This window comes from Gorilla gorilla, chromosome 15, assembly GCF_029281585.2.
Source record: "Gorilla gorilla gorilla isolate KB3781 chromosome 15, NHGRI_mGorGor1-v2.1_pri, whole genome shotgun sequence".
NCBI classification, from domain to species: Eukaryota; Metazoa; Chordata; class Mammalia; order Primates; family Hominidae; genus Gorilla; species Gorilla gorilla.
The window spans coordinates 67,101,012-67,116,438 of NC_073239.2; the positions used below are offsets into that span (position 1 = coordinate 67,101,012).

General features: G+C 36.3%; 1 protein-coding gene across 3 annotated transcripts in view; it reads right to left on the bottom strand.

The window, feature by feature from the left end:
• Positions 1-15,427, bottom strand: part of SOS2 (SOS Ras/Rho guanine nucleotide exchange factor 2) — a 113,834-nt gene that overhangs the window by 31,714 nt on the left and 66,693 nt on the right. For all 3 annotated transcript variants that reach the window (XM_031001824.3, XM_055361453.2, XM_055361452.2), the window contains exons 9-14: positions 12,017-12,144; positions 9,959-10,614; positions 9,091-9,172; positions 7,520-7,642; positions 3,580-3,683; positions 532-754 (exon numbers count right to left, since the gene is read on the bottom strand). In XM_031001824.3, the coding sequence (XP_030857684.1) occupies positions 532-754; positions 3,580-3,683; positions 7,520-7,642; positions 9,091-9,172; positions 9,959-10,614; positions 12,017-12,144 (1,316 nt within the window). The remainder of the gene's footprint in view (positions 1-531; positions 755-3,579; positions 3,684-7,519; positions 7,643-9,090; positions 9,173-9,958; positions 10,615-12,016; positions 12,145-15,427) is intronic.

Sequence of the window (15,427 nt, forward strand, 5' to 3'; positions counted from 1 at the left end):
CTGCAGGTATTAGTGGCTGGGAAGGATTGGGAGGAGGGGAAAACAGAGAGGTTGGTGTAGAGAAAGTTTTTGATGGAATGATAATGATACTGACATTTTTCGACAGAGAGCTGTTACATGCAAGGCCTGTACCCTTCGCAACAGCCTGAGCTGTAAATGAGAAAAGAAAACCCATATCACACAATATTCTATTCACTTAGCTGCTAAGGGCCTAGCATCCATACTAACTGACTTGACTGACTGACCTCAAACTAAACCAAGGTGAGAAGGTATTAGGAGTTGAAGAGAGGTGGTGGACTTGAAAATCTTCCTGCCATTCCTCTTGTAATGGATTGCTAGTCCCCAGTCTAGACATAAGACTTTTACTTGCAGGGCAGACTAGTTAAAAACTGTGCTATGACCTTTCCTCTAAGCCCATGAGAGTAGATGAGGTATTTTTAAGCACTCATGAATAATGTGCAAAATGTTTTGAAAATAGGTAATGTTCAAGATTCTTAAAAATAAAGCAAGAAATTAACATTAATTGTCTACCTGTAGAGATCAGACTCCAAAAGTGTCAGCTGACGTGCAATTTCTATTGGATGAAGTGTCATGAGATCAAATGTTTCAAACTGTCCTGGTTTGCTGATATGCCATTCAATTGGTGGAGGTGGACTTTCAAAGGTAATATTATGGCTTATTCCGTTTGCCTGAGCTTGCTTCTTCCTCCTGATGATCTTAGCGATTGACTCTACCCATTTTTTCATAGCTTTCCCTGGAAAAAGAACACATAAAGAAAAATGTCTTTTACTTGACAGACATGACTGCAAATCTTCATTTAATCCTTAACTTTCACCCAGCCTCAACAATTACCAACTCATGGCCAATTTTTATTTTCTCTAACCCTACTCATGCCATCCCGTCACTTCCTAGGTTATTCTGAAACAAATCCGAGACATCGTATTTCATTCATATTTAAGCACCTTTAAAACACTCTTTAAAGTAATAACCACAACACCATTATCACACATAAAACTGACAACTTCTTAATACATTGTTATCTTCAAGTATTTTGTCACTGTTCACATTTCTCTCTCTGATTATTTTCCTTTTTTTTTTTTTGAGACAGGGTCTTGCTCTGTGGCCCAGGTTGGAGTGCAGTGGCGCAATCTCAGCTTATTGCAACTTCCATGTTGCGGGCTCAAGTGATCCTCCCACCTCAGCCTCCCGAGTAGCTGGGACTGCACATACCACCACGCCTGGCTAATTTTTGTATTTTTTTTGAGATGGAGTCCCACTTTGTCACCCAGGCTGGAGAATAATGGCGTGATCTCGGCTCACTGCAACCTCCACCTCCCGGGTTCAAGCAATTCTCCTGCCTCAGCCTCCTGAGTAGCTGGGATTATAGGCGCACACTACCATGCTTGGCTAATTTTGTTGTATTTTTAGTACAGACAGGGTTTCACCATGTTGGCCAGGCTGGTCTCGAACTCCTTGACCTCGTGATCTGCCTGCCTTGGCCTCTCAGAGTGCTGGGATTACAGGCGTGAGCCACCGCGCCTGGCCTAATTTTTGTATTTTTAGTAGAAATAGGGTTTATCCATGTTGCCCAAGCTGGTCTTGAACTCCTGGGCTCAAGTGATCTGCCTGCCTTGGCCTCCCAAAGTGTTGGGATTACAGGCATGAGCCACTGTGCCTGGCCATATTTTCTTATATTTAGTTTGAAAAGGGATCTGAACAAGATTGCACATATTGCACTGAGTCAATGTGTCTCAAGTCTCCTTTAATCTACAGGTTACTGCTTTATTGCATATTTTTGCTTGCACTTTGTGGAAGAAATTGTCATTTGCCATGTTTTTCTGTCCTCTATATTTTCTGTAAAGCAGAGATATAGTGACTTGGTCTGATTCAGCATTAATTTTATGACACAAATACTTGCCAAGAATACTTCTAAGAGGAGGCATATAATGTCTAGCTACCTTTTTGTGATAGTACCCATCCAGTCATGATACCCTAGGTTTATTATTTTACTAGGAACTGAGAAATGTGATATTCTACCATTCCTTCTTCACTTACTAGTTGAAATACTTCCACAAAAATAAACTTTTCCTCATGAACTATTTGGTTATTCTGAAGTATAACTAGTATAGAAAAGAACTTTGGACATTAACATAACCATTTACTTAATTTATTCTAATGTGTGTGTGTATTTTAGAAGCTTCTTAGATTGTGTCTAATCCAGTATTCTCATTTAGAATATAAATTTTTGTTTTTTGTTTGTTTTGAGACAGGGTCTCACTCTGCCCAGGCTTGTGTGCAGTGTTGCAATTTCAGGTCACTGCAGCCTCGAGCTCTGGGCTTAAAAGTGATCGCTTCACCTCAGCCTCCCGAGTAGCTGGGACTACAGGCACATGCCACGATGCTTGGCTAATTTTCATATTTTTTGTAGAGACTGGGTTTTGCCATTTTGCCCAGACTGGTCTCAAACTTCAGGGCTCAAGCAATCAGCCCGCCTCTGCCTCCCAAAGTGCTGGGATATTCTAGGTGTGAGCCATTGCACTGGCCTAGAATACAACTTGAAAATGTAGTATTATGAAAATTTTAAGGCACACATAAAAATGTATCATAAACATCTCAAAGTAGAAACAAAGGAATAACATTCTTAACTTTAAATAATATTCCCCTTAAAGAACAAGTAGAACACGAAATAAGTTACACTTGTTATAGTATTTGTAATGCCCTATAATGTCAGATAAAACATAAATGTTCTTGATTCAATAATATACATTTGATGACACATTTGTTTAAATGTTCATGGCCTAGGGTTTCATTTCTTGGGCTATGATTCTGAAACTTAAAGTAGAAAACTCCTCTCTTTCAGATTTCAGAAATATACCAAAAACATTTCCAGAAGATGTAAATATTATAAGAAAGCTGTTAATCATTAAAAGAATAAGATTAAAGAAAGTAAGAAAACATAAAATTACACGTATTTTTATTCAGTTGAAGAAATGGCAACCTTGCAATGAGATAAAATTAAATAGCTTAAATTTATTAAAAAGAACTTTTGACTTCTTTAAAAGAAATATTCTCCTCAAAAACTTGAAAAGGCAAAGTTCTGAGACCTCAGATGATTCTAAACATATATGAGTTTCTTGCTGTCTATAAAAAACATTCCAAATGTTATTTCAGCTTTTTAAAAATGAAAAATGCTGGCCAGACATGGTGGCTCATGCCTGTAATCCCAGCATTTTGGGAAGTTGAGGCAGGTGGATCATCTGAGGTCAGGAGTTCAAGACCAGCCTGGCCAATGTGGTGAAATACCATCTCTACTAAAAATACAAAAATTAGCCAGGCGTGATGTCATGTGCCTGTAGTCCCAGCTACTTGGGAGGCTGAGGCAGGAGAATCACTTGAACCTGGGAGGCGGAGGTTGCAGTGAGCTGAGATGGCACCACTGCACTCCAGCCTGGACAACAAAGCAAAGCTCTGTTTCAAAAAAAAAAAGAGAGAGAAATGTTTTAGTTTCTTAAAGTCACACAAATTTGAACATAAACTCATGTTCAATATAAGATTCAATCAAACCTTTATATAATATACCTCTTACACTTGAAATGAAGGATTCTAGTCTTTCAAGCAATTCCAAGTCTCTTTCAAAGTCATAAAAATGATGTTCAACCCAATGCCGAAATACATTTAAGATCCTGATAAAATGGAAAGAAACACATTTTAGTGAAACATAAGTGTTCAATTACACTTCTTCCTTCTCTAATGCCATGATGATAGCTTTATATATAAGGGTCAACATAATACTCAAAGACTCTCTAATCTGTATTTAATTAATACCTTAAATGCTTCAATGACAAGAGGAGAGTAGGTCTCCAAACTGTGTATTATTTATTAATAAAATGTATACTTTTAAAATATTTATAAGCATAAAAATAGTGGTTTCTGTGCTTCCCATTTATGTTAAGGAAAAGTACCCTTTATTCATATGTAGAAAACTTATGCTCTATATTACAAAAGCTATTTTAAGTTCATAAAAAGCATTTTTAAGATTTAAATTTTGGTCTTTTTCACTTAAAATGGAAAACCAACTAAGATGTACTATATCTGGTTCTAAATGCAAGTGCTATCATCAAATTTCTTTCTTTTTTTTTGAGAGGGAATTTTGCTCTTGTTGCCCAGGCTGGAGTGCAATGGTGCGATCTCAGCTCACTACAACCTCCAACTGCCAGGTTCAAGTGATTCTCCTACCTCAGCCTCCCAAGTAGCTGGGATTATAGGCGCCCGCCACCATGCTGGGCTAATTTTTGTACTTTCAGTAGAGACGACGTTTTACCATGTTGGCCAGGCTGGTCTCGAACTCCTGATCTCAGGTGATCCGCCCACCTCAGCCTCCCAAAGTGCTGGGATTATAGGCGTGAGCCACTGCACCCAGCCTATCATCAAATTTTTATGTAATCTACACATATACTACAGTCTCTTATTTCATTTCAAAAGACAAAAATAGAACTGTTTTGTTTTACAGTATCACAAAAATGATTACCTATAACCTTGCAAAGAGAGATTTAATCAACTATGCAAATGGAAAGGAAAGGAAAGACAAGGGGAGAGGGAAGAGGAGGGAAATGGAAGAAGAAGAAGGGAAAAGGAAAGGGAAGGAAGGAAACTAGTAGGCAAGCCATGGAGAGAAAATATTTGCAAAATGTTTATCTGACAAAGGACTGGCATTCAGTCCTACCCAATTTACTCCTACAACTCAGTAATAAAGAGATAAGTATCTCAATAAAAATTAGAGGATTTGAACAGATTCTCCACAAAATAAGTATGAATGAAATACCACTACATCCAGCAGTATGGCTAAGGCACAAAGACTGACATTACTAAACACTGGTGAGAATATGAAGCAACTAGAACATTGTTGGTGAGAATGTTTGGGAAGTTTTGGCAGTTTCTTTCAAAACTAAACATACACATACCTTCTGACCCAGTCACTCCACTCTGAGTTGTTTACCCAAGAAAAGTGAAAAATATTCACAGTAAGACAGGTAAGATAAAGTTCATAGCGGCTTTATTCATAATAATAAAAAAAGAGAAAAAGCCCATGTATCTTTCAATGGGAAAAATGAATAAACTGGTATATTCATATAATAAAACACAACCTCGCAATAAAATAAACCATTGATACAAATTCAAAAGCATGTTGAGTGAAAGAAGACACAAAATTGAGTTTTTAAGAATGCATTTATTAAGACTCTAAAACAGGTAAAACTAATCTATGGAGGGAGAAATTGGAACACTGCCTTTGGGCAGTGGGAACAAAAACTGATGAGAAGGAACATAAGGGAACTTTCTGGGGTGTAGTAACATTTGATATCTTGAAAGGCGTTTGGATTATGGAGATACATGTATTTGTTAAAACTCAACAAAAGTACACTTAAGATGTGTGTATCTTCTGTCTTCAGTGGCAGCAAGAAAAAAATGCATTTAATTATATGCACATTTTAGAACAAAAGAAAAACAAACACTGAACTGTTAATGGCATACAAGTTGAAGTATTTAAGGAGTGTACTTCAAAATTCATACAAAAAAATGAACTGATAGATGAATGATAAATGAACACATAAATGAATAGATATGAATAGATGAATACATATCTAGGTGGTGGGTTTATAGGTGTTCATTGTAAAATTCTCAGTTTTGCTGTATGTTAAAATTTTTCATAATAAAATGTTAGAAAAATTACTACCACCCATTTTACTAGAAATCTTTCAATATTTATATAACAGGTTTAATAACTTGGCTTGGATTTCACAGTTTTCCACTCCATCCAATTCCATATAGGTAATCTCATCTACTACTTGCAATACAATGCCTACATTCCTCTCGGGTCAATGTCATTATCTGTGTCCTCAGCACACCATTCTCATTTCTGCCTTCTTGTCTTTGTTCATACTATTTCTCATGACCCTGAATACCTACAGTCACCTTTCTACCTATCTAAAGCCTATACATCCTTTAGGGGCAGTCTCAGATTTTACCTTCTCCAAGAAGCCTTCCCTAATTACTCTGGCCTAATCTTTGCTATTCCTGAAATTGTATAGGGATGTATTTTTCTAAGTCACTTAAGCACTCCAAGTAGAACAATATATAACTGTTTCATGGGTCTTTTTCCCCCAGTAAAGTCCCCAATAAAGCCATAATATCATGACAGTCTATGTTATTTCTGTACTTAGCATAGTTATAAGTACAGGACTGAGAACACAGCAAATGCTTAGAAATACATAAAGAGCTTATATGACTGAGAATCGAAGATCATACTCCCACCCCCTACCCCACCCAACAGCAACCTCATAAAGGTATGTGTCATATCAAGGGATTTAATGTGATTGTAGATAAGTACAAATGCATCACAGCTAGTAGAAAAGAATTACTTATTTATTGCTGATACATAAATAATCTCATCTTCTTATACAAAGAATGACGTTAAAAGTTTTGGTGAAAGACATATAGCTGGGAGCACTATTACTCTTCTAAAACTGCATTTGTTTGTGGCAATTATCCTGGGAAATAAATAACTAATATACTCAGTTCCAAAATTACAATTTATTGGTCAACAGTAATCAAGGAAACTTGAAATTTAGAGAGAAAAAAATTTAGATTACATATAATTAATAAGATAACTTGGTTTCCAATGGAAGGGGGAAGATAATACTTTGGTTACTTGGACTGTAAAGAGGGCTAATCGAAGGCACTTCCAATTTTCAATGCTTAGTGGTACGTACACACACACACACACACACACACACACACACACACACACGCAAAGAAAGTCAGACATGAGTCTGAATCTTGTCCTGCCACTCCCTTTACATAACTTAGCTCAAATTCCTTCATCTTGCTAGGTTTCAATTTCCTTATATATAAAGTAGGAATAGTAATCATGTTGTAAGAATGAGATAAAAAAGATAAAGCATTTAGGGTAATCCCTGGCACACAGTAGTATTTACTAACTGGAAGCTTCTATAATCAAACACATTTTTAGAAATTATTGCAATTAAAGTAACAAATGTCTATATATTTTGTGAGAGATAAGTGGGAAAAGGGCTAGAACTTCCACAAATATTATAAATTGTAAAAAAAGCCAGGATTACTGTATGATCGCAAAGGGAAATGAAGGAAAAAAGTGTGAAAAAAGGTTGACAGCAGGCAAGCTCACATGAAATTTTATAATTTTTACTTACAATAAAAAATAGGTATCCTGATATGTAAGCATTACATATCACATGCCAGAGATATGTGATGCAAACATAGGATATTTAAATATTTGAATTTCTTCAGGGTATTTAAGAATAGCTTCACTGAGAAAGAACTCTTTTAGTTTAACTTAACTGTGAAGTTAAAAATATTCCCTATATTTGAATTAAAAGCTGAGAGCTTTTGTGTTAACTATATATTGAAAACTGACAAATAAAATATGTGTGTGTGTGTGTATATATATGTGTATATATATATATATAAAATATTCAAGCCAAACCTAAGTTGTACTGGTTGGACATATTCCTTGCGAAATCTTTTAAGGTCTGCACTGATTGGCTGTTCGCCTTTCTCTATTGCCAATTTGTCTGCGTCAGTAGGTTCTGGCTCTGGAATTTCAAACCTAAGAAGAAAAGCAAAAGGAGAAAAATCCGTTCATACATAATGAAAATACAAGGAGGAAAACAGCAAGCAACCTTCTTTCCTACCACTTCCACGAAAAGTGGATTACTGTTAAACTTCCCTTTAGGTATGATATACTACAAAAAACTGTCCTTTGGCTATACAAAACTGATGTTTTGTATTCTTACTTTTATAAAAACTAAAGTTTTGTCTTTTAGCACTGATAATACAGAAAAGGTTCAGGGAAAAGAGCCAAGGAAAGAATTCATAAGGAATTTAAAGAACATGACAGAAATTGCTTATCTAACAATGTCTTTAATATTTATATTATTAAAATGAAAGTAGGCTAATAAATTTATTTAAATGAGTACAAATTCAAAGAGAGGGCCAAAACCGAATATTTAACAATATTTAAATAATTTACCTAAGTGGATAAGATAAAGATAAAAAACCTTGCTCAAACATAGGAAATACAGCTAAACTATAAGTCTAACATGTGTGCTTTCCTTATTCTGGACATGGAAACAACTAAGTAGATCTTCATAGCACATTACACTGACTCAGTCTGGTAAATTTAGTTTGATAAAACAACATAGTGATAGAGATCTAGAATTATATCTTGATAATACAGTTAATAAGCTTTGGTATAATAATAAGTTTTAGTAAGTTTTAAAACGTAAAACTAAAAATCATTTTGGAGTCCAGATTCTACATTTTAAACTATAAAACATTTAAAATGCCACTATAATACTAGGTAAAACAAATTCAACCCAACACTAATTTTTAAAAGTTAATCATAATAAAGGAATTGCTGATTTTTTAGGTTTAATAATGATATCTGATTATTAAAAATGATCCCGTATTTTCTAGAGATACATAGAAAAATATTTATAGATGAATTATGTTGTCTAGGATCTACTTCAAAATAATCATGGGGTGGAGTGTTTAAATTTGTAGGGAAACAGGTGAAACAATGAGTTGATAATTACTGAAGGTGGTTGATGAATAAATGGGTTTATTATATTCTTGTATCTGCTCTTGTATATGTTTTGAAAGTTTTCATAACAAGTTTGTTTTAAAAGTGGAAAGTATTTGGCAAAGTAGTCTACGGTCCAAAAAAAAAAAAAACTAGTGGTAAGTAGAAAAGTCTCCTTTAAGAAAGTATCATTTTATTACACAGAACAATATTCATTAAAACATAGTGCTTTCATCCTCTAAATTAGTCTTTCTGATTACCACTTGAAATATTTCTAAGAGCTGAAAAGATCTGTGTTATAAACAGATTTTAGGGAGTACTCCATTTGAAGAGAATAGTAATACTGCCAATTTAATGCCAAATAAAATATGTTCAATAATTAACTTGAGTATTTATTAGGTACTAGGCACTTTACAAAATACAGTTAATTTTTCACAAAATGTCAATATAACTGAAATACATATTTTTCTTACCGTTCAATCAGTAAGCTCAGCAATTCCTGTGGTTTACAAAATGAACGATATGTGGTAAGAAAAGTACGAACAAAATTGGGATCTGAAAAGGCAGAGCATAAAACAGGTTTCATGTTTAATGTATTCAGTTTAGTTAACTCAAAGTACCATATTTGGAGGCCTTCCTCCCTTTTTCTTTTTACTTTGGCTCCTCAGATTGTGGCTTTTCCTAACAATCATGGTACTGGCAGGATACCATGGTATCCCTGCCATACATAGAGAAATACTGACATAGAGAATATACTGTGGTATATCCTTAATAAGCGAGGATTGTTTTCAAATTTGAAATTCATGAATATGGCTGGGTGCAGTGGCTCACACCTATAATCTCAGCACTTTGGGAGGCCGAGGTGGGCGGATCACGAGGTCAGGAGATCAAAACCATCCTGGCTAACACAGTGAAACCCCATCTCTACTAAAAATACAGAAAAAAAAAATTAGCCGGGCATGGTTGCGGGCGCCTATAGTCCCAGCTACTCGGGAGGCTGAGGCAGGAGAATGGCATGAACACAGGAGGTGGAGCTTGCAGTGAGCAGAGACAGCGCCACTGCACTCCAGCCTGGGCAACAGAGCAAGACTCTTTCTCAAAAAAAAAAAAAATTCATGAATATGCATATTTTATGAATATTTATTCAATAATTAATGAAGTTAACAATATTACATTTTTAGACCTTTAATTCCTTCTCTTATTTATTCCTTTTGTTTTTGCAGTATTTTTATATTTTGGAGGCAATCCATTTTTTCCCCAAGCCTCAAATATTTTTGAGCATCCTTAAAAAGCTTTTGGGTCCCAGGCCCTAGGTCAGCAGTTGCAATGAGTTTCACATACCTGCATACATATGATATGTTAACCTTTCAATTAATTTCACTACAGTTCCTCCTTTAATAATGGGGATGCCACTTCTACTTTGCAAGTTGTCTTCAAAAACAATGTTTTCCTCAGAGTCTTTTACTACAAAACGATATACTTCAGGACTTGGTAATCTCAGTGGTTGCTCATTTTCTTCTTTCAATAATACTGAATCTAACATTCGATCTAGAGTACTACGATAATGAAGAGAAATAAGGGCTGCCATCCAGTTGTTTTTTTCTTCAGCAGACTTAGCAGCAAATATTATGCTATTCTCATCTTTGGATACTAATTCAAATGCATGCTTGTACTCACAAGTATCTTCTTTATCACAAATTTGTATTTTCCTCATGACAAATTTTTCTTTTAACCTGTATTCTGCACTACTGTAACCTGGAAGCCGAGTCTGGCCATGATTAGGTTTACAACTGATCATTAAGCCATCAAACAGAAAAATATGCCGTTCATGTTTGGCACCGATTCTTGTCAATGGTCCCTCCATAATGAATTCATTACAACACTGTCCAATATCTTTGCCTTCCCATCCATCGATATTTTTCTGAATTTCATTCATTTTTTTGATAGCCAGGTGTTTGCTTCTTAATTGGTGACTATAAAAAGGGCAAACAGGATCTCTAGAAAAAACAAACAATATAGCTTATTCAATAGCTAGCAACCCAAATGGTTTCAAGCATAAACCATCTCAAATCAAGTGAGTAAAATATTAAATAACCAAACAGTAGCTTTTACGCACAGCATTTAGTTCTAACTTTGCCACTAAATAATACAGCCCTCAATTTCATTATTATGAAAGAGAAGTACTACCGGCTCTATAAGAACTAAAATTACAAAAAATCCTAAATTTCTTTTATAGATTATATTTTTAAACATCTATTAAGTCTATCCTAATAATATAACAATGCTAATCTTTTTTTTTTTTTTTTTTTTTTGGAGACAAAGTCTCGCTCTTGTTCCCCAGGCTGGAATGCAATGGCATGATCTTGGCTTACTGCAACCTCCCCCTCCCAGGTTTAAGTGATTCTCCTGCCTCAGCCTCCCGAGTAGCTGGGATTACAGGTGCCTGCCACCACGCCCCGCTAATTTTTGTATTTTTAGTAGAGATGGGGTTTCACAATGTTGGCCAGGCTGATCTCAAACTCCTGACCTCAGGCGATCTGCCCACCTTGGACTCCCGAAGTGCTGGGATTATAGGCGTGAGCCACCGCGCCCAGCCAACAATGCTAATCTTAAGACTAAGCTGGGTTGGCCAGGTGCAGTGGCTCAGACCTGCAATCTCAACACTCTGGGAGGCCAAAGCAGGCAGATCATCTGAGCCCAGGAGTTCAAGACCAGCCTGGGCAACATAGCAAAACCCTATTTCAACAAAAAATACAAAAATTAGGCAGGTGTGTTGGCATGTGCCACCCAGCTACTGGAGTCCCAGCTACTCCAGAGGGTTGAGGCAGGAGGACTGCTTGAGCCCAGGAGGTTTAGGCTGCTGTGAGCTGAGATCACATCACTGCACTCCAGCCTGGGCAACAGAGTGAGACCCTGTCTCTTAAAAAAAAGAAAAAAAGGCTGGGCGCAGTGGCTCACACCTGTAATCCGAGCACTTTGGGAGGCTGAGGTCAGGAGTTTGAGACCAGTCTGGCCGACGTGGTAAAACCCCGTCACTACTAAAAATACAAAAATTAGCTGGGCATGGTGGTGGGCTCCTGTAGTCCCAGTTACTTGGGAGGCGAAGGCAGGAGAATCACTGGAACGCAGGAGGCTAAGGTTGCAGGTTGCAGTGAGCTGAGATTACACCACTGCACTCCAGCCTGGGCAAGAGAGACTCCTTCTCAAAAAAAAAAAAAAAAAAAAAGGAAAGGAAAAGGAAAAAAGAGAGTAAAAGACCAACATAAAAGTATATAAAAATATTACAAGCACAACTTTCAATAATGTAACTATCACAATAAATCACACTTCTTTGAAAACCAGGCATCAGAGACAGCGAAGTAAGCAGAGGCATTCACATTTTCAACACTTTGGAATTACCCAGGTCGACGTCTAGGTGAATACTGCTTGTAAATTCGGTCCATGCTACCTTGGAGATTCATGAGAGCAGTAATAGCTTGGTTCAAACATTCTCTGTCTTCTTGTTCTTCACTACATGCTTTCAATTGCTAAGAAAAAACAGAAAGAAAAATCAAAACTGCATTGTTTGATTCTTCCCCCAACTTTCTAGTAATAGAGAATGCAGCAACAAATATTATCAACTCTAAGTTAATTTTATATATACTTAATAAAAACAGCTATAATTTTATATATACCTACTGACCTCTCAAACCAACCCTCTTTCTTTCTTTTTTTTTTTTTTTGAAACAGGATCTCACTCACTGTGGCCTTGAGCTCCTGGGTTCTAATGATCCTCCACTCTCAGCCTCTCAAGTAGCTGAGACCACAGGCGAATGCCACCACACCCAGCTAATTTTTAAAATTTCTGTAGAGACTGGGTCTCACTATGTCTCCCAGGCTGGTCTTGAACACCTGCTCGAGCTATCCTTCTGCCTCTGCCTCCCAAAGTGCTGGGATTACAGGTATGAGCCACAGGCCTGGCCCAACCTTCTTTCTATAAACATAAACGCAATACAGATATAAACTAACATGAGCATAGTAATCAGGAAAAAAAAAAAGCAACTGTAAAAACCATTCGGACATTTTATTTATTTTTTTATTTTTTTGAGACAGGGTCTTACTCACTCCGTCACCAAGGGTGGAATACAGTGGCAGGGCTAACTGCAGCCTCGATCTCCTGGGCATAAGGCTTCCCGAGTAGCTGGGACCACAGTTGCATGCCACCACATCCAGCTAATTTTTTTATTTTTATTTTTTGTAGAGATAGGGTCTCACTAGGCTGGTCCCAAACTCCTGGACTCAAGCTATCCTCCCATCTCTGCCTCCCAAAGTGTTGAAATTACAAGTGTGAGCCACTGTGCCAGGCCATATTTTTCAAACATATTTAAAAAGTTTAAAACATCTAAAGCATGAAGCTTACAACTTACTTTTATTCATTAGCAACTATGAATAGAGAAAATAAGTAACTATAAACTATTTCATATTCTCTAATGATTACTTTGTTTTAGCAATTTCAAGTTTACAAATCTTTGTTATATAACATAATCAAGTGTACTAACTTTTAACACTTCAATCTATCATAAACTTTTCCGTAAACAGCATCTCTCAAAGGATTCCACTGCTATTTTTTACAATATGAAATATCAAGAAACCATGAAAATTAATTCTATCTCAACCTTTAGAAGATTTAGAAACTGACTTATTAATCCCTAAAACTCTGGTTCTATTTCATTTGCCCCAAAATGTTCTCTTGTATTTCACTCTCAGAAAGAAAGCAAATTTACTTATAATAAATAATTCAGATTGTATTGTATTGTGCTCCAATGTTTTGAATTTTTTTTTTTTTTTTTTGAGACAGGGTCTCACTCTGTCACCCAAACTGGAGTACAGTGAGGTGATCATGGCTCACTGCAGCCTTGCCTCAACCTCCTGGACTCAAGTGATCCTTCCATCTCAGCCTCCCAAGTAGCTAGAACTACAGATGTGTGCCACCATGCTTGGCTAATTTTTTTTTTAAATTTTTCTGTAGAGATGGGGTCTCACTATGCTGCCCAGGCTGCCCTCAAAGTGTTTTAATCTTTTGAAAGAAGAGTTCAAAGTGGAACATCATATAGATATTATATATATTATGTATTTATAAATATATATTTATGCAGGGATATGGGGAATTATGATCACTTCAGAAAATTTTTAAAAACTTAAATCTATTTTGTGATCTTAAACTAACTTATTAGAGATTTTGTGATAAATTAAAATTTTCCTTATATTCCAATAGCAATCTCAAAAGCATTCAGCAATGGTTCCCTTTCCTCAGCAAAGAACTAACTGGTTATTGTTTGACAACTTTGTCCATTACCTTTTATTTATGTCTTAGAAATTAGTCTCTATATGAAGCACAGAGCCATTTGATTTTATTTCAAGACACATGTAGAGGTCTTGTCATCAAGAGATTAGCAACATAAATAATGTAAATGACTATCATTAGAAGTAATACCTTAATCTCTAGACTAAGCAATAGAAAGGATGGAAGCAAAGTCAAAATATCATAGAAAGTTTGAAAAAGGATCTGTGCTTGGTTATTCTGACTTCTACAGGTGAAAGTTACTGGCAAAATCACTTATTTTGCTGCTTTACAGATTTCTTACAGAAAGTCTTCTCAGCTCCACTCTAAAATATTTCTTTAATAAATATGAATGTTGATGATATCAAACGCTTAATTAGAACTGTTTTATTCTTGTTTTTGTTTATCCAAATATCTAAATTATCACCAGTAGTGATATCCTACCAAAAAGGTATGATTTTCATTGTCTACTTGGTCTTAAGGCTGCTCAAACTCTTCCGCGTGTCATTTTTAAATAACCATGTAATAATTATAAGCTGTAAAGGAGAACAAAATTGAGGATATTTAGAGTGGGATTTCCTGGTAATGGAAGTATATTAAACAACGGCTCTGTTTGGCATAATAATCCGATAATTTGCTAAATATTTCTTGAATTTTCAGCAGTGAGATTTGATAAACATCATATTAATGAATATCCAACTAATATTCTACAGATACTTAAAAGAATGTGTTCCAAACATCTTACACAGAAATTACTGGGCCAGGCAAGGTGGCTCACACTTGTAATCCCAACATACTGGGAGGCCAAGGCAGGCAGATCACTTGAGCCCAGGAGTTCAAGACCAGCCTGACCACACGGAGAAACCCTGTCTCTACAAAAAATACAAAAATTAGCCGGGCGTGGTGATGTGCACATGTAGTCCCAGCTATTTGGAAGGCTGAGGTGAGAGGATGACCTAAGCATGGGAGGTAGAGAATACAGTGAGCTGAGATTGTGCCATTACACTCCAGTCTGGGTGACAGAGTGAGACTCTGTCCCCCGCAAAAAAATGAAAATAAAAATAAAAAATACAAAAAAAAATTAGCTGGACGTGGTGGTGCATGCCTGTAATCCCAGCTACTCGGGATGCTGAGGCATGAGAATCACTTGAACCTAGGAGGTGGAGATTGCAGTAAGCCAAGATAGCACCACTGCACTCCAGCCTGGGTGATAAGGCGAGACTCTGTCTCCAAAAAAAAAAGAAAGAAAAAGAAAAGAAAAATTACTGTACTGAACTATGTGCAAACAGGTAATGTACTTTCATGCCCCCATTCGCTTTCTACACAACAGTCTCTGACCTCCTTATCCACCCGGTGAATTTAGCCACTAGGATACAGTTGAAATGCTTCCTCTAGAAGATGCCTTCTGATTATGCCTTTTCCCTCTTAAATTTTTTCTTTTGAAATATCAAATTTATAGAAAAGTTGTAAAAGTAACACAAATAACTCCT